Source organism: Peromyscus eremicus, chromosome 12 (genome assembly GCF_949786415.1).
Source record: "Peromyscus eremicus chromosome 12, PerEre_H2_v1, whole genome shotgun sequence".
Classification (NCBI taxonomy): Eukaryota; Metazoa; Chordata; class Mammalia; order Rodentia; family Cricetidae; genus Peromyscus; species Peromyscus eremicus.
Window position 1 is genome coordinate 49367713 of NC_081428.1, and position 25477 is coordinate 49393189.

General features: G+C 38.3%; 1 protein-coding gene across 1 annotated transcript; it reads left to right on the forward strand.

The window, feature by feature from the left end:
- Positions 1 to 856: 856 nt before the first annotated feature.
- LOC131922236 (OX-2 membrane glycoprotein-like) lies at positions 857 to 24515 on the forward strand. The gene is made up of 4 exons (XM_059277010.1): positions 857 to 884; positions 4983 to 5321; positions 5946 to 6248; positions 24400 to 24515. The coding sequence occupies exons 1-4, from the start codon at positions 857 to 859 to the stop codon at positions 24513 to 24515; spliced, it is 786 nt and encodes a 261-aa protein (XP_059132993.1).
- Positions 24516 to 25477: the final 962 nt, after the last annotated feature.

Genomic DNA, 25477 nt, shown 5'->3' on the forward strand with positions numbered 1-25477 from the left:
ATCATTTCCTGGTCCAGTGTCTGAATTCTGTAACCACAAGAGTTTGTCTGGGTGTCTTAGTTAGGGTTTCTATTGCTGTGAAAAGACACCATGACCACAGCAACTCTTATAAAGGAAAAACATTTAATTGAGGTTGGCTTAAAGATTCAGAGGTTTATTCCATTATTGTCATGGTGGGAAGTATGGCGGCATGAAGGCAGACATGGTGCTAGAGAAGGAGCTGAGAGTTCTCCATCTGGATCTGTAGGTAGCAGGGAGAGAGAGAGAGAGAGAGAGAGAGAGAGAGAGAGAGAGAGAGAGAGAGAGAGAGAGAGAGGAGAGAGATTGAGAAAGACTGGGCCTGGCTCGAGCCAGTGACATACTTCCTCCAACAAAGCCATACTGACTCCAATAAGGCCTCATCTCCTAAGCCCTATCAAGTAGGGCCACTTTCTAATGACCAAACATTCAAACCCATAAGCCTTTTGGGGCTATACTTATTCAAACTACACACCAGGTGAAATTTTAGCTATATCTTTCTGTATCTACAGGTACAACTGTATTTGTATCTATATATCTATCTAATTATAGCTAGCTATAAAACTCTGGCAGGTGTTGGGAAGAAGCCAAGAGTTTAAAGGTGTGCATTGCTACATATTTTGAGGGGAAAAAAAAAGAGAGAGAGAGAGAGAAAAGGAGGATGTGGCTAAACAAATAATCTTTTTTTTTGGTGTGTGGGGGGGACCAGGAAACACTGAAAGAAAATTACAGTCTCCTTTGGAAGTTCAGATAGAAAACAAGATGTTTTGACTGTTAAAGAAGATTTTCATCAACATACTCAATGGGCTTTTCACTCCATTGCATTCTCCGCCTCTTAATGCTTCTTGTCTGCACACAAGAATCAGGTAACTATTTTCTTTTACAGATGTTTAGCTGGAAGTTAATGACGAATAAATTCCAGGTTACAGGTCATTTACTTTTATCACAGTAGGTAAAGAGGGATGTATGCTGGGTTCTGTGTATTAATAATCATACACTTATATAACCACATAGCTGACAAATCATTTAATGTGGGCATAATTGAAACAATGACTGTAGAAAGTGGGAAGGAAAGGTCAGAATGAAGGCAAGCATACAAGTTCTGAGTTATGCACAACTTGCTCAAATGAGATAGTTTCCTGTATGTTTGTTTTATGTAAATATAAAGGTGATAGACCAGCTAGATGTAAAGGATCTCCTCACAAAATCTGTTTTTATTTTGTTTTGTTTTGTTGTTATTTGCTTTCTTTAAATTATTCTCATGTTCACAGTCAAGCAACATATATAACTTTTAATTTTGAGGTTGAGTTGTTTTGAAGCTTTTCTTGATAATTAAGAGTTTCTCTTAAATAGGCAAGCCTATACATAATTTGCTTTATGGATTTGTGTATCATTACAAGCTGACTTAATTTAAAAATTCAACAAGTATTGTCTTATTACTTTCTGATCATTATGAATGATTGAATTATCAGCATTTGATCCATCCTTTTTTTTTTTTTTTTTTTTTTTACATTAAGGTAATAACTAGTTTTCTTTAAGAATTCGGGTGAAGGGTGTAGAGACATGGCTTAGTAGTTAAGAGTGTACAGTACTGTATTGGAGGACCCAGGTTCTATTCCAATAACCTATACAAGGAGGCTCACAAACACCTGTAAATACAGCTCCAGGGGATACAAAGATTTCCTCTATCTTCTGTGAATACATGCACACAAAGGCACATATACTATGCCATAGGCATACTTAAAAAACTAGAATAAATCTTTAAAAAAAAATTGAGAAGGGGAAGCAAAAAATATGATAAATTCAAAAGAGGGTTAGGTTTAATCATTGAGCTTCTGCTTAGCAAGATTTGAGTCCTGGGTTTAATTCCTAGCCAAGTAAGAATAATGAGTAACTAAATAAAATGCATAAGGAGGAATTCTTCTCTGAGGAAGTAGCTCATACTGTAAAGGAGAAGATAATCTGGGAGCAAATGATGAGGAGGAGCCACAGACACTGTTGTGGAGTTATTGACTGACAACTTGGTTGTTACTCTTTTTGTGTTGCTAGTTTTAGTTTTTGTGAGTATTATTCAATCCTTCCCTGAAGGCAGGGACCAAACTTCCTGTGAAAACTAAAATGTTGGTGACTTTTAACTGTCAGATGACCTGGTGTTCTCATTTTATTCAACACTGTGAGTCAGGTAATGTTAAGCCTGCTATGGAGATGAAAGTCCTGAGGTGCAGGAGAGTAAAATGTTGCTAGAAGACCACAGTCCTGCCTATCATCCTCGGGAAACCATGAGAACAGAACTGACTGGTGAACACAGTGTTTCTCTAAACAATAAACCTGCCTCATGCGTTTGAGAGGTTTGTGATGCTGTGGGCACAGTTTAGACCCACCACATTTATTCTGAAAAATATTTGAAAAAACATTGCTTGTCATTTGATATTGGAAATGAAATGAATGAGTGAAAAATGAATGACATCCTATGAGAATGGTGGACCATACTGTGTGGTTGTGTTTTAACCCTCATATTTAAATAAAGCACACACTAGAGAAAATTGATAACATTTCACAGCAGTGTTCAGACTTCTTAACTTTTACTCTCCATATCCTCACATTATGGGTTTATTTTATCAGTTCCTGTCTTTAAAAAAAGCATACATGACCACTTAGCATCTATTCAATTTTTTCTAGTTTCTTTATATATTGGTAGGATTTATTAACATTTTTAGGCGAAATGTAGTTTATTAAATTTCATTGGTGAACGAATTCCTTTATGTAGTACTATAATTCATTTATACAAGTTTTAAAAAGATTTACTTATATTTTATGTGTATGAGTACTCTATCCACCTTATGCCAGAAGAGGGCATTAGATCCCATTATAGATGGTTGTGAGACACCTTGTCATTGTTAGGAATTGAACTTAGAACCTCTGGAAAAGCACTCAGTGCTCTTAACTGCTGAGCCAATTTTTTGTTTTGTTTTGTTTTTTGTTTTTTTCTTATTTTTTGAGAAGGTTTCTCTGTGTAACCCTGGTTGTCCTGGAACTCACTCCATAGACCAAATCTTGAACTCAGAGATCCACCTGCCTCTGTCTGCCAAGTGCTGGCATTAAAGGCATGTGCCACTACATCCAGCCCAACTTTTGCTTTGTAATATACTATTTTTATTAATTGTTTGAGAATTTCATATAATGTATTTTGATCATATTCACCTGTAGAAGAAAACGAGGTCAACGTGCTCACAGATAAGCACTAGAGAAACCAGAATTGTTAAGCATGCATAATTTCTTCTTCAAGGAAAGAAATCCACACCTATTCATCCAGAAGCTAGAGTGGATGTTTTCTAATAACCTGGTGATCTTTTGCTATTCTATGAGTTCAGCCTTCATCTGAATTCTCAAAATCCTGAGCATTTTATATTAGTCAATAGAATGTATCCTTATGAAAGGGATTCCCGTGCAAAAGAGGTTTCTATTATGCTTATTACAAGCCCTTCCTCCCTAGGCTTAGACTCCTGAGTACTGTTTCTCAGTCAATAGCACTCATTTCTGTGAAAAAGGTCACAAGTGCTTTGCTAAAGAGATGCATTTTGCTAAGGAGTTTTGACGTAGCCATGCCTAAAGCTTTGTTGTGTTAATTGTCATGTGGTAACTTTCCCCCATAGCTCTACTGTGTTTAAATATCAAAAAAATATTAAACCACTTTGCATCAGACTCCAGAAGTTTTGGCCCAGTGCGGGCTAACTAAAGTCAAGCTGAACCCAGTTCTCATTCTTACCTCACCCAAATCGTTGCCCAGCCAGCTGTGACCCTTGCAGAGACCCCCACATTTATCCCCCACTCTTCCTCTGACTCCTCTCAGATCCACCCTCACCTCCCCACTTCAACTTCATGTCCTTTAAAAAAAAATAACCTACTGAGTCTAATTTGTTCTGCCCTTATATACCCATGAGTGGAGGTCCATCCCCTGCCGTGTGGCATGACATATATTCCTCCTTTGACATTTGATTTTGATCATGACAAAAAATTCCTATGAACATCTTTGTTCACGTTTTTGGAGAATACATGCATTAGCTTCTATTAGGTGTATGGTAGGGGTAGACTTCCTACTTGTAGGGTATGCTTAAGCTCAGGGATAAGATAGCCCCAAGTTTTCCACTTAGTACCCAACAGAATTTACACTCCCTTCAGCACTGTTGGTGAGATGCATTGTTTCTGCAAATTCTTAATCAAACTTGACATTGTTTGCCTTTCATTTTAGACAAGTGGTGTACATGTCATCCTCAGTTTACCCTGTATTTCCTTGATGACCAGGTTGAGCACCTTAGTCCATGAACTATCCAGCCAGATGTAGAATAATTCATGACTTAAGGTACATATGTACACATATATTATGATATAAGCTCAGCACATATATATGTAAGCAAAGTCATATATATATAAAACTTTGCTTAACACATAGGTATACATTCATATATGTGCTAAGGAAAGTTGTAAACATAATATATAATATAATATATATGTTGGGTATTTTATAATTCTTAATTTTTACCCCTAATAAGTATTTACTAGGTAACATGTGCCGGAAATCCTTTTAGAAACTAGATACTCAATATTAAAGAACATACTGTAGTTCATTCTCTCTCTCTCTCTCTCTCTCTCTCTCTCTCTCTCTCTCTCTCTCTCAGTTCTGAGGATCAAATGTAGGACCTTGCATGTGCCTGGCAACCATTCTACTACTGATAATGGACATAGGTTACAGCTCCAGACTTTTTATTTTTATCGAGACACAGTCTCACTATGTATCGTAGGTTGCTCTTGAATGCACAATCCCTTTTCCTCAGTCTGGAGTGCATCATTTTTTATTGTGTAGAAGAGGCAAATAAAATGGTAATCATAAGGCAAATAGAAGTGCTATTAGGAACACTGCGGTAGTATGGATATGTATTTCCCTTAACACTGGACCTCATTTTCAGAGTATTCACAGAAAATAAAGCATAAGAATTATGAAACAGCTGTCCTGGGAAGAAACGTGACCATCTTCTGCAACTTGACAAGTCTGGCAAATGTTCTACAAGTTACCTGGCAAAAAATTCAAGGCTCTTTGCTTCAAAATATTGGCACTTACAGTCATAAATATGGAGAAAATATTCTCCCCCCGTATACAAACAGGCTGCACTGCAAGATCCTGGAACCCAATGCCTCCTTCATAACTATCCAAGGAGTGACATTTGAGGATGAAGCCTGCTACAAGTGTCTGTTCAACACCTTTCCACATGGCAGCCATGGAGAACAAACCTGCCTGAACATTCTAAGTATATAACCCTTTCTCTAGGATCCTGCAATGGGGGAAAACAGCATTGAGTTAAAGTGTTTTAGGACATTGTCCAGAGAAAGAAAGTTAGATAATAAAAAACTGATGTTGATGACTGCAAGTTACTTAGACAGAAGAAAATGATGGAGGCCAATGGAGATTGTGTGCTGAGGCAGAATCTTCTCCCACCTCATATCACTTCTTTACATTACACTGCACTGGTTTCTATCAAGTGGACAAAACCCAGGAAGAGCATCAGAATTTTGTTACTAAGGCAAGGAGAAGATATTAGAAAAGAAATATCAGGGAAGAGCAAGGAATTAGGGTCCCCCAGTCTTCAAATAACCAATACGTCCCAGTAGTAGTGAGAGCACCAGAGTTCCTTACTGTGCTGCTCTAAGTGTGAAGTGCTTGGGGTGTGTAATATAATTTATAGATTCATGGAAGTTGAGACAGCGGTCAGTGAACAGAATAAAAGGTATTGGAAGTTTTATTACATGTGAGGGGAGGTATCCAAGAGGTATATGTTTTCAGCATTTGTGTGTCATATGAAAATTGGGGGGAAAGCCATTAACAGCAGAGCATTTGGTATAACATACCATTTTGTTTCCCTTCTTTGCCTCAGTTGTACCTGAATTAATAATAGCTGAACTCTATCCTGTTCCTGGCTCTGAAGATCTCCTCAACCTCCATTGTTCAGCTGTGGGAAAGCCTGCTCCTGGCATCTCCATTTACCCTTCACAAGCCCTAGTGCCCACACAAGAAGAATACTTTACTAAGAACCCAAATACCACAGTGACCGTCACTAAAAGACACAACGTCTCTTTGAAAACTGTGAGGTCCTTGGGCCTCCACCACCTGGTTGTGTCAATGACTCACCCTCTAAGAAGGGAAGACAAGATAGTTCCTCTGCCAGTCAATCAAGAAGGTAAGTAGAAGTGACAGCGGATCAAAGAGGACAGCTGGAACTGGGAAAACAGCTTAGTCTGTAAAATGCTTGCCATGAACCCATGGAAACCCAAGTTTTAACCCAGCACCACCATAAAAAGCCAGGCATGGCTGTGTATCCTTGTGATCACAGTGCTGGAGAGACAAAGAAGCCAAATCCCTGGGGCTCACTGGTCAGCCAGCCTAGAGCAATCAGTGATTCTTCTGTGATTCAGTGATTCTGAGAAAAATGAAATAAAGCTAACAAAAACACAAGCTAGACAGCTCCTCTGGTTGATCCCTGGCTTCCAGTACACACATTTACATGCACACACACACACACACACACACACACACACACACACACACACACACATTCAAATGCACATATAGGAGTTCAGACATGTACACATGCATGCATGCACTTACAAAGTGCACGGGCATGCACACACATAAGAAAGAATGAGAGAGGAGAGATATTTATCTTTTAAAATCCATAATGAAAAGTATTCATATTAATCAGCTATTTTTGGAGAAGGAAGCCAATATACTGTACACATCTGATTAAGAAATCAAGCAATGAAACCGGGCATAGTAGCACACACCTTTAATCCCATCACTTGGGAGATAGAAGCATGAGGATCTCTGTGAGTTCAGGGCTAGCTTGGTCTACATAATGAGTTCCAGGACAGCCAGAGCTATATAGTGGGACCCTGACTCAGAAAAAAAAAATCGAAGAATGCTGACAGTCATCATGACCCCCACTCCCCACCCCTGCAGCAGGGTTCCTAACAGAAACAATTTCCTTACTTTATTTTTTATCATTCATAGTTTTTTTTCTTATTTTTCCTTTATTTGAAGTTTGTTCGTAGCCATTTTTATTTTTTGTCACATACTATCTTTATTTTTTTTAACTTTTCCATAACACTTTAATTCATGTTAGGTTGTTTTTGTTCTTTTCATCAATTTGGGGACGGCCATTGGCTTTTCCTTGTTTTAAAATTTTATTTTATTTTAAATTAAAAATTTTATTTATTATTCTCATTTTACATCCCATCCAGAGTTTCCATTCCCTCCTCTCCTCCAAGTCTCTTCTTCCTAGATCCCCTCCTTTCCCGGATCCACTCCTCCTGTTTCTCTTCAGAAAAGAGCAGGACTCCCAGGGATGTCAACCAAACATGTCATAATAAGTTAAAATAAGACTAGGCACAAACCATCCTATCAAGGCTGGATGAGGCAACCGAGTAGGAGGAAAGGTTCCCCCAAACAGGCAAAAGAGAGACAGCCTCTGCTCCCACTGTTAGGAATCCTACATGAACACCAAGCTACACAACCATAACATATATGCAGCAGACCTAGGTGAGATCCATACAGCTCCCTGATTGTTACTCCAGTCTCTGTGAGCCTCTATGAGCCCTGGGTAGTTGTGTTCTTCTGACCCCTCTGGCTCCTACAATCCTTCCTATCCCCTCTTCCCTTCTGAGAGATTCCCAGAACTCTGCCTAATGTTTGGCTGTGGGTCTCTGCATCTGATCCTATCAGTTGCTGAATGAATCCTTTCTGATGACCGTAGGCTCCAGTCTTCAAGTGTAGGAGAACATCATTAGGAATCATTTCATATAATGTGCTAGATAGCATTATGACATTTTCAAACAAAGTGAATTTTGTGGTTTCCCTTCCTCCCATTATCCCCATGCCCTTGCCACCCCATCCCTCCTGCCTTAGAGCCCACCACTCCTGGTTGATTTTCCTTTTCTGTGACTCCTGTGTCCTGTGTCCACACCCCTGCTCCTGGCTCATCATCTAATACTATTACTCTCTCTCAGTCTCTTTTCCAGATTTCCAGATTGTTTTAGACTTTACACACACACACACACACACACACACACACACACACACACACGGCTACAATCCACATAGGAGGCAAAACCCACGAGTTCTGCCATTCTGAGTTTGATTTCTTCTTGCTTAGTGTTCATGCGTTGCAGACCTATCAATTTTTCTACAAATTTCATGATTTTACTTTTATTTACAACTGAGTAATATTACATTATATGTATATACCATGTTTTTATTAGTCATTTACCTATTGATGGACATCTAGGCTGTGAATATTGCAGCAGTAAGCATGGATGTTCAAGTGCCTCTATGGTAGAATCTGGAGTCCTTAGAGTATATACCCAGGAGCATACAGCTGAATCATTAGTTATTCTCTTTTTAATTTCTAGTGGAGCCTACAAACCAATTTCCACATTATCTGTATTAATTTGCAGCTCTGCTAGCAGTAAGTAAGCATTCTTCTTTCCCCATATCCTTTGAACATCTGTCATTAGATTCCTTATTCCCCCCCCTCCCCCTTCCTCTCTCTCAAGTTTTGAGACAAGGTCTCACTATATAGTTCTAGAACTCATGATGTGGACGAAACTGGCCTTGAACTTACAGAGAGATTTGCCTGCCTCTGCCTCGGAAGTGCTGGGATTAAAGGCACACACTGCACCTTTAAGCCTGCCTAGTCACATTTCTTCTTAATAGTCCTCTGACTGGAAGGAAATTGTGTCTCAAAGTCATTTTAATTTGCATTTTCCCGATGACTTGGGAGCATTGGGGACTTCTGAAAGTACTTACTGAAGACTTGGAAAGATGTCTCAGTGATTCAGAGCACTGGCTGCTCTTCCAGAGGATAGGTTTGGATTCCCAGCACCCACAGGACAGCTAAAAACTCCTTGTAATTCTAATTCTAGGAAATTTAATGCTGTCTTCTGGCGTCTGTTAGCACTAAACACAGATAGTGTACAAACAAATATTCAGACAAAGCACTCATACATATAAAATGATCATAAATCAAATGTCAAGGAAAACTAATATATGTGTATGTACATACATATGTTTATATATATACATATACGTATATGTATATAAATATATATGTACACATGCACACATACACACATGCACACATTGGTCATTTGCATTTTTTCTTTTGAAAACTGTTCATTTTTTTAGCCCATTTGTTGACTGGCAGCTTGGGTGTTTGTTTTTCAGTTATTTGTAAATTCAGGGTGTTAGCTCATGTCTGAACTGAAATGTAGCTGTGGGCTGTTTCTTCTGATAGATTCTGTTACTGTGAAAAAACCTTTCAATTTCACTCAGTCCCATCTGTTTGTTCTTGGGGCTAGTTCCTGTGCTGTCGGAGTTCTGTTCAGAAAGTCCTTGTCTGCAAGGCTTTGCTGTATCTCGGCTTTGCTGCTGTGCATTTGGAACACACTTTTCACCCTGGTGGCTTGTCAGATTTTTCTCTTCATTTTTCTTTCATCTATCAATCGTAAACAGTACAAATTTAGTTGACTTAAAGTTCTAGTAAAAGGAAATCCAAGACTGTAGAACAGACCTGGTCACTAATTGGAAGGCATTGCATTCTAGGGTGCACCATGAGAACAAAAGGGAGCTGAAAATCCCCTGGGCCACTAATGCTGTCACAATGACTCATTCCCATTATAAGGACCTTAATCTACTTTCAAAGGACTGCCACCACAACCTAAGCATGTCTTGAAGGTTGCACCTTTTGATACCAGTGCATTGGCAATTATCTTTCCTCTTCACAAAGTTAATTTTTAAACTACTATACAAAGAATGGGATTCATTGTGACATTTTCATATATATATATATATATATATATATATATATATATATATATATATATATATCATTAAACTTTGTTCTAATTTGTCTCCTTCCTTCACTGCCCTGTCCCCTGATGCCTTTGTGTTTCCTTTTCACCCATCCCATTACTATGTGCCCCAACACGTGTCATTTGTTTGAATCCCTCTTAGTGTCTTGGGGCTTTCCAAACTTCTTTTTCAGGAGGAGGAGAGAGAGGACTGAATCCAGGGGCCTTGTGCATGTGAGGCTATTCATGCTAGACAAGTACATAGCTCTTTTTTCTCTTTTCTTTTTTCTTCCCCCTACCCCATCTCCCTTTTAGGGTTTCTTTCTTATCCTTGTTAGGATCTTATTAACTTGCACAGGTTGTCCTTGAACTCACTCTGCTCACTCACCAGCCCAAGCTGGATTTCAATTTTTAGTCTTCTTGCTTCAGCCTGCCCATGAGCTGTAATGACAGGCTTGTACAACTGGTCCAGTGCAGAGTGTTTACTACTCCACAGTTCCCCAGAGTTTTCTTGAGTGAGAGTAGCAGGAAATATTAGAAGGATTTAGAGTGTGGAGATAAACAGATAGAAAATAAAGGATAGCCTCAAGAAAGCCTGGAACCTATTCCAATGAGTCCTGACTGTCTCTGCCCTAGGGTAGTTATACAAATGCCAAGGGGTGGAGCAAAAGACCTTTCTCCAGCACAGCCAAGTGCAGACCATCTCAGACACCTGCACTCAGGCCCATGGTCCAGTCATCCTCTCTATGCAGACCTGCTGGGTAAAGCCACGAGGAAACCTGAAAACGGGCTCCCACCGTCCAGCCTTCCTAAATGTCTTCAATCTGAAGGTTACTGTTTTTTTTTTTTTATTACTCAGCAAGGAATAGTGACTCTTATCTCTTCAAATAAGGGTCTACAGAGTTTTTCACTCTTTTAACTTCATGGTTTATACTGGTTTTGTTGTATGTCCATGAGTGATTAATAACATAATTGAGTTTTCAAGTTCTTTGTTTTTGATGACAACTTTATTTACATGTCACTTACTAACTGTACAACTAATTCATTGGTAGTATGCAAGTCAATAACTTTTAATATATTTACAAAGTTTACAATCATTAGCAAAAATATCATAGAACATCTTTATGAATTCTTCACCCCCCAAAAAACCCAAGGTCTCTTTTTCCTTTAACAATTATTTTTTAATTAAGATAGAATTTGCCCCATTATAATGTATAACTTGAAGGTTGTTGGTATTTTCTAAGTACTTTGCAACAATTACTCATGTCTAATTACAGAACTTTTCCACCATTCGTTGAAGAAACCAAGCACCTAACAGTGGCAAAATTTCCAGTGACTGATGTGAGTGACCTTCCCATTGCCTGGTAGTCACCAATTTATCTGCTGGATTTATCTATTGCGGTTACTTCATACAAATGCAATAATAGTATATGTTGTTATTTGGGTGTTACTTCTTTCATGTAGCAGAATTTTTCAAGGTTCATTCATGTGGTGACATGTGTTGAGACTTCAATTTTTATATGAGTAACAAGTATCCTACAGTATAGATACACCACACTTCACTTATCTATGCTTGAGTTCATAGATATTTTGATTATCTACATTTTGGCTACTGTGAATAATTCCTCTTGAGCATTTGTGTACAAGGTTTTCCATAGGCATATATGTCATTCATAGGCATATATTTTCATTCCACCCAGAAGTGGATTTGTGGGTTTTATTGTAGATTAAATGTTCTGTGTTTTCAAGAGATGCCAGTGGTCAAACTATTTTAAGTTCCCAGCAGCCATGTAAGTCTGTTTGGGTTTTGTTTGCATCCCTGCCAGTACTTGTTATTCTATTTTCAAAAACGATTATAGCCACATAGTGAGTAGGAAGGGATCTTTCATGTGATACTCCATATGTTTTAACCATAACGATCAAATCCTCACATCTCCACCACAAGGAAGCCAATAAACTAATACGTTTCACATATATATTTCTTATGAGTGGAATTGTGCATATGAACTTTCACAGTGAATGGTTTTATAATAGCTTCCTTCAAAGAACATTTATTTTTGCTGTGTCCAAGTGTTTGTAGTAGACCTAATTTCCTTAATCCAGTTAAGAATATAAAGGTTAGGGCTATGGCCTTGGGCAAGGCTCTGAGTTTGATCTTTAGCTGGAAAAAAATAGAAAGAATAGAAAAAGTTTAAAAATGTGTCCTAGTCTTAGAAAAGCTAGGGTCCTTTATGCTCCACTCTTGTCTCATGGAGTGTAACTGTGGAGGTTTACGCCTGAAGTAGATACCACAGCTCTTTGCCCTTGCAAATATTTTACTCTAATTTTTATTGTTGAATTTGATTGCTGACATTTCTGCACAAGCTTGTCACTTGGGTGCTGCACTCTTACTAGATCTAGGTCCTATGAACTCTTTATGATTTGGGAAATCTTTAATATTTTAAAAGGATTGTCAAAAGTAATTTATACAGATTTTCTTAATATTTGCCAAAGGAAGCTTGGACCCAAACTAACTAGGTGACTCTTGGCCTCAAACCATCTTTTATTATTCGTTTTCAAAACGACCACTTTCACTATTTTACAACTTCTGTTATTTCACATCAATCCTTTTATTATTTTACAACTTTATTTTTACAGTCTTGTCTACCTGATCATTGTAACTCTATTCATCAGTTAATGAGCTTTGAACTTCTATTTCCAGTAAAGTACAAGACTGTCATTTTCAATCTTCATCAGACCCTTAGATCAAGTGGTGGAGATCCTGGGTTTCCAATTAACTGTTTTCCATCACTTCCTCCAGAAGGGTGGTGGAAACATTGTTCATAGTTTAAAGTTTGGCTCTATTTACATAATCCTTTTATGTCCACATAAACAGTAGAAACACGATATGGAAGTACAGTTATGGTAAGTGACTCATCCTCATATCTTACTCTTATAGCATCTCAAATCGTTCTATCCTAATCATGTATACATTAATTTCCTCTTACTCATTTCATATTTCACACCCAATAGAATATTTTGTTTCTACCATTATAACCACTGCCTCCAAGCTAGTTTTAATGTGTTTCAAACCTCACAAGCCTTGTTGTGTTAACATGTTTCTTGTTTGCACTGATTAACAACACTGTCATCACAGTGAGTGGCATTGTCCCCATGGTTAATGAAAGATAAAGAAATGGAAGTCACCCATTAGGGGCTTTCCCATGGCTGTATCTGTTAACATGCCTGATAATCAAAAACCAATATAGGTAATAACCGATATATTGGGCAATTTAATAAGATTAAACCTATCATAAAATAAAATAACATTTGAACATATCTATTGGTGAAATTATTAAGGCCACTCCACGTAGTTAAAAGGAGATTTATTTAATGGCGTAACTTACAAGTTAAGGGATAGGTAGGTCGCGGGGTCTGGGGAAGGTGTATCGCACGCAGTCCAGCGGTGTTCTCTGGAGCTCTGCTTGGCCCACCTTCACCGTCCAATGTCCCAGAACCGAGTGAGTGCACCACCCATCCAGATCTCAGGTCTCCAGGCGCCTCCCTAGGCCCCGCCTTGTAGGCGTGACAGTTGCCGAAGTCTCAATGGGGGTTGGAACTTCCAGATCAAAGCTGGAATGGCTACCCACTACATCTCCCCCTTTTTGTCTAAATAAGAAGGTTCTAACCTAATAAAAGACTATATACAAAGGAATGGTTATCAAATATTGTCCAGGAATAATGAGGGATAATGACCTAGATAAGATGGAACTACAACCAATGCAAACAATATCAAGCAAGAAACACATACTAAAATCCAGAGAAGTATAGAGCATAGGTAAATGGCATGTTACAAAGATCATTCCAAAAGTTGTCCTATCCTAAAGAACCTGAATCTAATACTTAATATGTTCTATCTACTAAGTTGTAACTATAGCTGCTAGTCTTCAATCCCATCAAAGACCTGAGAAGGAATATAATGGTACCTGAGAAATGGTAGATGGATGCAAGCAACTTTCAGGAATCTTGCAAGAGTAGACCAAGACAGCTGGCAGCCTGGACAGTCACATTATGTTTCTCAGCATTGTTGGTGCATTCAAAATGGCTAAAGTATCTGACAGACCATTTTCCGAAGCAGGAATTCTGAAAGACCATCTTACCCTGTCTTGGCAGAGTACAGTGGTCGCTTTCCTTGTGTCCCGCTTGTCCAGAAAGGACAGCATTGCATTTGTACTGTCAGCCATCGAGGCAAGGGCAGTTCTTTGCCCAGTAGGCCATTTTGTGCCAAGAAGACAAACTTCCAAATGGAAATGTCTTAGAAGCCCAACATTCTCTCGGGATCAAATTGGTGCAGCCAGGAGCAATTGTGTCTCACGTCAACAGAATTCTAAGTTATTTAAATGCCATTTTCTCTAGGTCTATGAAGTGTTTGAAGATTACCTGTCCATCTGATCTATGTATCTGTAAATCTGGATAACCTAACTAATATAACTATAGAGATGACAAGCATAGGTGACTATAAATCTATAAGTCTTATCTACCGAAATAACCTAAGGACTAAGGCTTCACGTAAACAAGGTAAACAGTCTATAAGCAAGTGTATGGTAAAGAACGATGACTTCAAAATTGTGACAATACACAAGATGTTATAACAGAGGTAGGAGTATGTAGTGTGATATGCAATATGACAATAATCTTAAATATATATCAATATACCGAATATCCTAAACAGAAGTAGAACATACATAAAGTATGACAGATATAAATTTACATTTGTATCAATATACAAATATTTCAAATAAGAGTAGAAATATATGTACATTATAACAAATATAGTTCTGTATTTGTATCAATATACAAATTATCTTAAACAGGAATATAAAAATAGTTTACATTTGTATCAACATATAAGAATCCATAACAGTGCAAATTACAGTGCAAATTATTTAAGGCTGCTATTTTACTAAATTTGTTTACTAGTATACACAATAATCTACCATAATATCTTATACCTATCCATTCCATTTCTTCTTTTCCCTTTTTTCTCTCTTTTTTTTTTAGAATACTGAGTCTAATATTTTCTTCCACCCCCAACCCTATAACCATCATCCATAACCCTGAGAATTATGAAACCTAAGGGAGAAGGGGCGTCATTTTCTTAGAATTGCTTCCTGCTGTTTAGGGGGTGATGGTATCTCTGTTGGGTACTGTGAGAAAGCTCAGGTAGTTAAATCTCAGTTAGACTAACTGTAGGTTCTGCAGCAAGTCTTAGAGTAATGGGTAAGATTGTCTGAAATTCTGGTAAGAAGTGTAGTATGATGATGATTACCATGGCATCATTCTGGATTCGGTAGAGTTGTTGTTGGGGCCCCATCTTCCTTCTGGAGACTTCTGAGATTGCTATTAGAAAAACTTATTTGTTATCAAAATGGAAGATTTGGATTTAAAGAGGACATAGAATGTAAGAAAGGATTCTGAGAAATCAAGAGTAAGCATGGAGAGAATTAGAATCTAGAAGACAATGGTCCCTTTTTATTGGTTTCCTTCTGTCCCACACCAGAGGGCTCTTCTGATATGGGACTGAAGAATCTCTCAAACTTTTTTTTTATCAATGTGCTTGGGTTTAGAGAAGGAGTGAGCCAATTCCATCTCCAAAGCCAGCTTGGCTTATAATTGAATTTGAACCACAACTTTTCTAGATTGATAGAGAGATAGATGTTAGACAGTGAGATTTTACCGTGTGTAGATTGGTACCAATAGATTCTTTCTTTCTGCTGTAAACATCCGGATATCCAAGGCCTTATGATTTTTAGAAGATGGGTATTTCCATTATCCTGGAAAGACAAAAACAGAACCCTAACCCAACCTTTGATTGTTAAATTTTTCTTACAACTTGTAGAGATGTCACATTGGTGGATGATCTTTTACTTCTCCTCATCAAGGGGTTTTTCCTGTTCGAATCGAATTTTTATTTTTTTGTTGGTATCCATAGCTTTTCTTCTCCTGCAGAAACAAAGGCAAAACCCCTTCCCCAACGTAGAACATATCCAGGTTTCCATTCTGAGGTCAGCACATCTTTGAAATAAACCGGTTGGTTTAGCTCAGGAGTTTTGTCTGTTGTCCAATGTCTCTCCACAGCTGTTGTTCCTTTCTCATCAGCATTGAGAAAATTCAAGGTTAATAAAGCACTATGCAATCTATTTCTAGGAGTCATTGTTACCTGTTGCTGTTTATTTAGCATATCCTTTAAAGTTTGATTGGATTTTTCTATGACTGCTTGGCCTGTAGAATTGTGTGCTATGCCTGTAACATGCTTTATATTATAATAAGCAAAGAATTGTCTCATTTCATTGGAGACATATGCTGGGGCATTGTCTGTCTTAATTTGTACAGGTATTCCCATGATGGCCATAACTTCTAATAGGTGTGTAATCACAGAATCAGCCTTTTCAGAACTCATAGGAGTTGCCCATTGAAATCCTGAATAGGTGTCAATGGTATGATGTACATACTTTAATCTTCCAAATTCTGCAAAATGAAACACATCCATCTGCCAAATTTCGTTTCTTTGTATACCTTTTGGATTGCTCCCTGCAGGTAATGGAAGTTGGTTATAGATGGAACAAGTAGGACATTTTTTCACAATATCCTTAGCCTGTTGCCAAGTGATGGAGAAATCCTTCTTCAAACCTTTGCTATTTACATGGTATTTCTTATGAAATTCTGAAGCTTCTAGCACATTACCTATTTGTAACTGATCAATCTCATCATTACCTTGTGCTAGAGGTCCTGGCAGACCTGTATGGGATCTGATATGTGTTATATATATAGGATGTTCCCTTTTTCTGATGATTTCCTGCAATTGTATGAATAATGAAGTTAATTCTGTATTATCAGGAATAAATTCAGCAGTTTCAATATGTAAAACAACTCTCTCTGCATATTGAGAGTCAGTGACTATATTGAGGGGTTCTGTGAAGTTCATCAGTACCATAAGAATGGCATACAGTTCTGCCTTTTGTACAGAGCTGTATGGACTTTGTACCACTTTACTTAAGTCTCCTGATTTGTATCCTGCTTTCCCTGATTTATTTGCATCAGTATAGAATGTGAGGACTCCAGAAATTGGCTTTTGTCGTACAATGTGAGGAAGGACCCATTCGGTATTCTTTATGAATTCTATTCTCTTGCTTTTGGGATAGTGGTTGTTAATCTCTCCCAAAAAGTTACTGCAGGCTCTCTGCCAGTATTCATTATCTTTCCACAGTGATGAAATTTCTCAATTAGTTAAAGGTACTACAATTTCTGCTGGGTCCATTCCTGTCAACTGGCGAAGTCTTAGTTTACCTTTTTGAATCAAATCAGAGATCTTTCCTATATAAGTCTTTAATTTCTTATCTGGTTTACATGGTAGGAATAGCCATTCCAATATAATATCTTCCCTCTGCATCAAAATACCTGTTGGGGAATGTCTGGAGGGGAATATGACAAGAATGCATTTAAGTTCTGGATCCACATGATTCACATGTGCTTCTCGAATTGTCTTTTCTACTAGAGCCAGTTCCTTCTCTGATAATTCTCTTGGACTATTTAATTCTTTGTCCCCTTCTAGAGTATTAGCCAAATTTTGTAGTCTATCTTTGGGTATTCCCATGATACCCAGTAAGTTGGAAATGCTTCCTAATAACTTTTGAAAATCATTAAGAGTCTTCAATCAATCTCTCCTTAGTTGTACCTTTTGGGGTCTAATTTTTTGTAGCTCTCTTATATCCTAAGTAATTAATAGAATCTCCTCTTTGTATTTTTTTCAGGAGCAATTTGCAGTCCCCAGCGAGGCAAAACTTTTTTACTTCTTCAAACATGCTTTCTAATGTATCTAATTTTGGATCAGCTAATAGGATATCATCCATAAAGTGATAAATTATAGATTGTGGAAACTTTACACGAATTATCTCCAATGGTTTCTGCACAAAGTATTGGCACAAAATAGGGCTGTTTAACATTCCCTGTGGGAGGACCTTCCATTGATATCTTTTGACTGGCTGAGAATTGTTATAATTTGGTACTGTGAAGAAAAATTCTCTATCATTTTCTTGTAAGGGTATGGTAAAGAAACAGTCTTTTAAGTCAATAACTGTTATAGGCCATTCTTTAGGCAACAGAGAGGGCAAGGGCATCCCAGTCTGTAGGGAGCCCATTGGCTGAATTACTTTATTAATAGCTCTCAGATCTGTCAGCATTCTCCAATTACCAGACTTTTTTTTTAAATAACAAATACAGGAGAATTCCAAGGGCTGGTAGATTCTTCAATGTGTTGAGCATTTAACTGCTCTTGAACCAGCTGTTCTAAAGCTTGTAGCTTCTCTTTTGTAAAAGGCAATTGTCTAACCCAGACAGGTTTATTAGTTAGCCATTTTTAAGGTAAGGCAGTTGGTACTTCTGAGAGTTCAACAGCAGTCGTGCTCTGTTTGTGAACAGGCTGAATGGTTGGTGACTGATTTTTATAGCATGTCATGATATTGTTCCTAGAAACATGCATTGGTCTGTATTCCTTTTCTGAAAGTGTAGGAATTTTAATCTGGGTATTCCACTGTTGTAATAGATCTCGGCCCCAAAGATTTACTGCTACATTTGATACATATGGCTTCAGCCTTCCTCTCTGTCCTTCTGGCCCTATGCATTCAACCCATCTCGAACTCTGTTTTATCTGAGATAGGGTGCCAATCCCTAAAAGTTGGACATCTACCTCTTGAAGAGGCCAATTCGGATGCCATGATTTTGGTGTAATTATAGTCACATCTGCACCTGTGTCTACCAGGCCCTCCAGAACCAGGCCATTAATTCTAATCCTAAGCTTTGGTCTTTGTTCATTTACAGAAGTCCGCCAAAATATTTGTTTTATAGTGTTCTTTGTAAACTGTGATCCACCTATCAGAGCTCTTTTATCATCCATTGCAGTATCGGTTTTTACATTAGGCACTGGTTTATTCAGTTGTCCTGGAGAGGAATTTCTTCCACAGTGGCTGGGAATGTTCAAACTACATTTGATTTGGGGGCCTGCAAGAGGCCCCCTGAGGCGTTTCCTGCCAGTAAAGGGTTGCCTCGTATATCTATTTTTGATCTGCACTCACTGGTCCAATGTCGGCCTTTGCCACACCTTCTACATAATTCGGGAGGTGGTTGGGGTCTCCTGTTTAGGCTATTCCTAAAAGGAGTATTACTTCTAGGAGTACCCAACGTACAGTTTTTACTTATATGACCTGGTGTACCACTTTAAAACATTTGGTAACACGGGGCCTTCTTTCAACTCTGGGATTTGTCTCTCCTATCCAAGCCTCATTACTGTAATTACGAGACTCAACACCATTAGTACACTGAGTCCATTCTTCCAAAGGAGCTGATCTGATCTTTAATGGTGTAAGTATTCTTCTGCATTCTGCATTAGCATTGTCGAATGCCAAGGACTCAATTAATACTTTTCTTAATTCTATATCTGATACAGCTCTTGTTATAGCTGTGTTCAGCCTTTGTAAAAAATTGGTGAAGGGTTTGTGAGGTCCCTGAAATATCTTTGTGTATACCTCAGTTGGTTTTCCAGGTTCTGGAATTTTTTCCCAAGCATTTAGAGCTGCTGTACGGCATAGGAATATTGCATGCTCATCATAAGTGGCTTGTACATTCCTGTCAGCGAAACATCCCTCACCAAGTATTTGATCTTGGGAAATCACAAAACCTCTGATTTTACCTTGTTGTTCTAATTTTTTTGCCTCTTCTCTCAACCAGCTTTTCCACTGTAGCTGCTGGCTATATTCTAGAACAGCTGAAATTAACTGATGCCAGTCATCTGGGATGATTCTATGTGAGGTAGACCACGAGTTTAACATCTGTCTTACGTATGTGGAGTGTATCCCATAGGTAACTACTGCTTCCTTTATATTTTTAAAGTCCCTTGTTGAAATTGGTTGTAATGTATATGTATTATATGGCTCGGGGTGTGTGTAATCTGCTGGCTTCTCATGGATGATAACAGGATAAGCCATTGTGTGAGAGCCATTTGGAGATGTTACAACCTCTATGGTCTTGCCCTTCTGCTTATTAGGTCCCTTGTCATGTTTACTGAGAGTTTCTTCTAAGGCTTGCAAACGAGCACCCTGGGTCTGTTCTATGGAGTGAACCTCCTCTCTGGCAAGGGACTCCAGATTTCTCATGGAATCATAGAAGTTTTTATGTTCCTCAGAAACACGTGATTCCATGGACCTTATCTTATCAATTAATGATAATCTTTCTTCCTTATATAGTGTCTGGAGAGTTAGTGTTCTGTCCATTAAATATTCACATATATTATCAATAAGATCAATTTTTGGCACAAGCCTGTTTTGTAAATCCTGATCAGCAGATTCCAGTGAAAGAATCTTTTTCTGTATGCTTTCATTGCTATCTCTTAAAGCAGATTCCAGAGAAAGAATATTTTTCTGTAATTCTTCATTGCTCTCTTTTAAAGCAGATTCCAGAGAGAATCGTTTTCTGTAAGCTTTCATTGCTATCTTTTAAAGCCTGTAAATCCTGGTTAGCAGATTCCAGAGAAAGAATCTTTTTCTGTAAGCCTTCATCGCTATTTTTTAAATCCTGTATCAGTCCCAATAATGACTCATCTTTGTTCTTGTTATTAAACCAGTGTTTGAACACTGTGTGAATTATTACGATGAATGCCAAAATGGTACAGGCCAGATATGACTTAGGAAGGTCTTATATTTCCAGGAAGATGTCATTCATCATACAGGCAAAAACGTTTTCAAATTCTTGTGAGGTAATGTTGTCAGCCATATTACAAGAATTACTCAAAATTTGTTAGTCAATTTTAAGGTGTAAAATTATCAGGTACTTTTACTTACCTTTTGTGGTTTTGGGGGGTGTAGTAGCACTTTTCAGCCAGCAGGTGGCGTTGGTACAGCTCCAAAGCAGGGCCTGCTTGTGATCTTGGCTGACTGCAGCTCTCTGGAGTCAAGATGGTGGGAGCCAGAGCTGGCACTCAGGAAGCAGAGGAGTGCCTCTTTCGCTGGTCTCGGGGCTAAGCTAGGGAGCTGAGACCGGACTAGCTGCTCCCTTTTTCGGGAATGGAACTGTGTAGGCGTTCCCTGGTTATATGGAACTTTGCAGGCGGGTTTAGGTACCCGCCAGCCGGGGAGGAGGTTGAGGGTGGGAGCCACCCAGGCCTTTGGATTTTGCCCCACGTGAGCACCAGATATTGGTGTAATTATTATGGCCACTCCACGTAGTTAAAAGGAGATTTATTTAATGGCGTAACTTACAAGTTAAGGGATAGGTAGGTTGCAGGGTCTGGGGAAGGTGTATCGCAGTCCAGTGGTGTTCTCTGGAGCTCTGCTTGGCACACCTTCACCGTCCAAGGTCCCTGAACCGAGTGAGTGTGCCGCCCATCCAGATCTCAGGTCTCCAGATGCCTCCCTAGGCCCTGCCTTGTAGGCGTGACAGTTGCCGAAGTCTCAATGGGGGTTGGAACTTCCAGATCAAAGCTGGAATGGCTACCCACTACACATATCAGCCTAACAAAATCTCCAATCCCAATATTTTTTACCAAATAAAGCATTATTCTGATTTTTAAACAACCAAGAGTATTAACCAATTCCTTTCTTAAATTCTCAACCCCACACTGTCTAAACTGGAAGGGAATTTGTACTTTCTTTCTAGTTCCCTGACACTTTTTACTTTGACTTATGACAGAATACATTGACTAGCACCTGAGAATTCTGTAACAAGCCAATCAGCCTTCACTATTCTCTGATGTCAACAATTGTTCTCCTCCCTTCTTGATTAAACAGCAGACCCAAGGTAATAGTGGATCTTTCACATTGTAGAGAAATAAATGGTCTAATTATTTTTGTTCCATAGTCCAGAGAGTTGGTGACTATCTTGCCATGAACAAACAAATTATTTGGAATACCTATATGAAATGAAGCATTCTTGTATTGCCACACAGCCTGCAGGGTTTCATCAACTCAGCACTGTGCAAAGCCCGCCAGCTTTTCATTTGAGTTTTATAGGTCAAAGCATGTTACATGGCATACCTTGATCTTGATTTCAAATTAGTGGCTGCATTTCAAGCTTCAGAGAGCTAAGGAAACAGGTACCCATCCCAGTGAAATGTTCCCATGCTTAAGGCCTTAGCCTTTACAACACACTTGTCAGAGGCGGGGATGTGTTAGAGGACTTCCCTTCTCCCTGTTTTTCCTGGGCAATCTCCTAGAATCTGAAAGACATAGGCATGAAGAGCCTGAGGTCTTTGTGTCTGCTGAACTTCAGATGCCAACCTATGCGGACACAGCTGGGACAAAACTCAGTCTTAAGTACGAACATAGGACAGAGAAGGAGGTTTGCTACCAGAATCTACAGTAAAGGGATCCAAATTGTTCTCCAAAAGAGAGTAAGGTTTAGAAGACCAAATAGACCACCCAACTAATTCTGATTATACTGTGTTTGAGATATCAGTACTCCATGAATTTTAAAAGAAAACCAAGTAATATAGTTTCTTTCTTCAGACTGTACACTGACAAGGGAAGCAGCTTATTGCAAATCAAGAGAAGAATAAGGAAGTTGTGTGAATGTTTTCTTTCCTTCCCTATTGTACATCATTCCAAGCTGATGAGTTTTCCAGGTGTTCACTGGGTAACATAGTGTACAGTAAACCTCTGGCTACCAAACATGTTCTACTTCTATATATTGACAGCTTTCATAAAATTCCTGTAATGAGAATGAAGTGAGAACCTGAATTCATATAATTTGGTAAGAAGGATGTTCTACTTTGTTCCAATATTAGGATGTTATGATTGACATTTTCTTTAAACTCGGAAGGCTGGTGAGAACGATGTAACTTTTCCAGAATTTGGTCACATTAACCCAGGAACCACAGAGAATCACTATGCATCAGGAAATTCTGAATGTTTTCTGATTTCATGGGGAATTTCCTCCTGTTAATTCAGCTGATTCATTTTATAAACCTCTCATTAAAAGTACATTAAACCATCTGGGGTAATATCTACTTAATTTTAATATCCATGACTTTTTCTTTCCTTCATATTATCTGGGAGACTGTATAAACATTTTCTTCAAGTTCTTTTATGGAATGTTTCCTTCTTTTGAGAAGCTTTTTAATTTAAAATTTCTTTTTCAAATTAAAATGGAAATGTTTATTTTTATTAATTAAGTTATATCTCTAGCAATTTCACACACATATACAATGCATTCTGATTCCTCTCTTCTCTTTCCTTATTTCCCTCCCACGCCACCCCACCCCCACAGCTCTTCTCCCCACTACTCACTCTCCTAGGCTCATGACTTCGATCTTACCTTTGTGACCCACTTTGTTTATTCAGGGCCATCAGTGACCATATCCTCTGGGGACTATGGGGTCACCAGTGAATGGATATACAACAGAAGGCAAGGTTTTCCCTTACTCTGAATATATCAGTAGGGAAGAGTTCAAGATAGCAGAGTGAGGAAGGCTGAGCCCCTCCTCCAGCCAGGCTTGGCAGTTGATGAGCTAAAAGTGTTTTTCTTTTCAAAGACTATTCTTCATTCCCTATTTTAAGGAACTTATATATTCTCAAGAGTATCTGGAAATAATACCTTGAAAGTCTTTCTTCATCCTCTGTTTCACTGTCTTCATCCTTCACCTTCTGTTCACATTACATGTTTTCTAAGTCTATTTCCTCACAAGTTCTTGTCACCAGAGGTCATGTCAATATTCTTGCTCTTTTTGTTTAATGCCTTTTAATTTAATGCAATTTTAAGGGGATATTAATAGTATTCTCAAGAAATATGAGAGATAAATATTTTGCTATGTTTGTTTTCTGAAACACAATTTGGCTACCTCCTGTTCCAGATCAATTTTCCCAAGTCATAAAACTGGATTATATAAAATAAATACCATACACAGTTTCCATAAATCTATTGGCTGTGTCAATATGGTTAATTTTAAATTTTTATTAAAATGCGAGTGTCAATAAAAAGTAATTTATCAATTCAAAAGAAGGTTCTGCCTTGCTTAGTTTTATGTTAAATATTGGGGTTGTGAGTTCTTGATTCTAGTGAAATTCCATGTGTAGTTTTCCTGCTTTGTTGGAATTACCTTCAGACAAGATATCATATTTCAGTGTCAAGTTCTTCACGTTCAATCTCCTTTACCCAAAATGGCTATGTAGTATCTCATTAAAATAGAATAGTAAAAAAAAATGACAAAACCTCATCTGTGCAGTCAAAGGCAGAACCGCAGTGCCTGGTTTAAAAGCATACACATTCCTAATTATATTCAAGGGAAGAAGAAACTACTCTGTAGGATTTCACTCTTCTTTCCATGGTAATGAGAAAACACCTTACAGAGTAAATCTGAATGAATTAAGCAAATCAAAAAAAGCATTACAAATTAAAGTATCCAAGATGTCAAATACAGTGTAACCAGAGAAATAACATGCTCTGGTTTTTGTTTTTCAGGTCCCGTGGATCGTTGTTTAAATTGGATGATAACTGCAATTGTATTCACCACCTTATTTTTCACTTCATGTGTCATCAGTGCTGTTCTCTATATCTATTTCCGAAAGAAAAGGTAAGCTACAGGATAACCTGTTGTGACAGAGATGCTGGGTACAGTAGTGCTAGTTGGAAATACTATGTTTAAAAATTCAGGAAAACTCATTTCCACATGATTGGCAATTTCTGTCATCGGATACTTATAAAAGTAGTTGGCAAGCATTTATGTTTGTGGTGAATTGAGTGTAATATTCTTTTCTATTTTTTTAAAAGAAAAAATTGTTTCTTTTGGTTTCATGTGTATGTGAGTTTTGCCTGTGTGTGAAAGTATGCTGTGTGTGTATCTGATGCCTGTGGAGGCCAGAAGAGGGTGTTAAAACTTGAGTTACAGGCAGTTATGAAATCTCCCTATGGATGCTGGGAACTGAACCAGGGTCCTCTGAACAAGCAACACTTGCTCTTAATTGCTGAGCCATCTCTTCAGCACCACATTTAAGGCTTTATTGAGAACAGGTTTTCACAGGAGACAGCAGAGGACCCAGGACAATAGGTGGGAGGGAGTCTGCTGAGTGCAAAAATCCAAACCAAAACAAACCTGAAATTGGAAACCTGAGGGATGTCCAACTGAGGCATAAGGTGAAGCTGGGATCTTGTTTTACAGATTAAATATAATAAAATACTCACCCATATACAACTCCTCTGGTGGGCAGAAGTGTATGATGGGGAGATAAATAGAAATAGGAAAATACTAGGTGTGAGTGTAGAAACTGTAGACATAATTGATAGTGTGTGATTTGTTTTGCTGTCATTATGTATTCTTTAAATTTAAAAAATGGTGGGTTTTTATTCTGCTCCGTCTCAATGCAAGGAAATGTATAAACCTAAGAAGGGTGTGAATCTGGTCTATAATCTAGAAGGCTCTCCCACTGGGATGTGGAAGAGAAGTCTTAGAAGACAAGAATGAAGGAGCATTTTGAAGAGATGGCTACAGTAGTCAGAAGACAGATGGGAACTGTCTAGACTGAAGAGGTAGAAAAGAAGA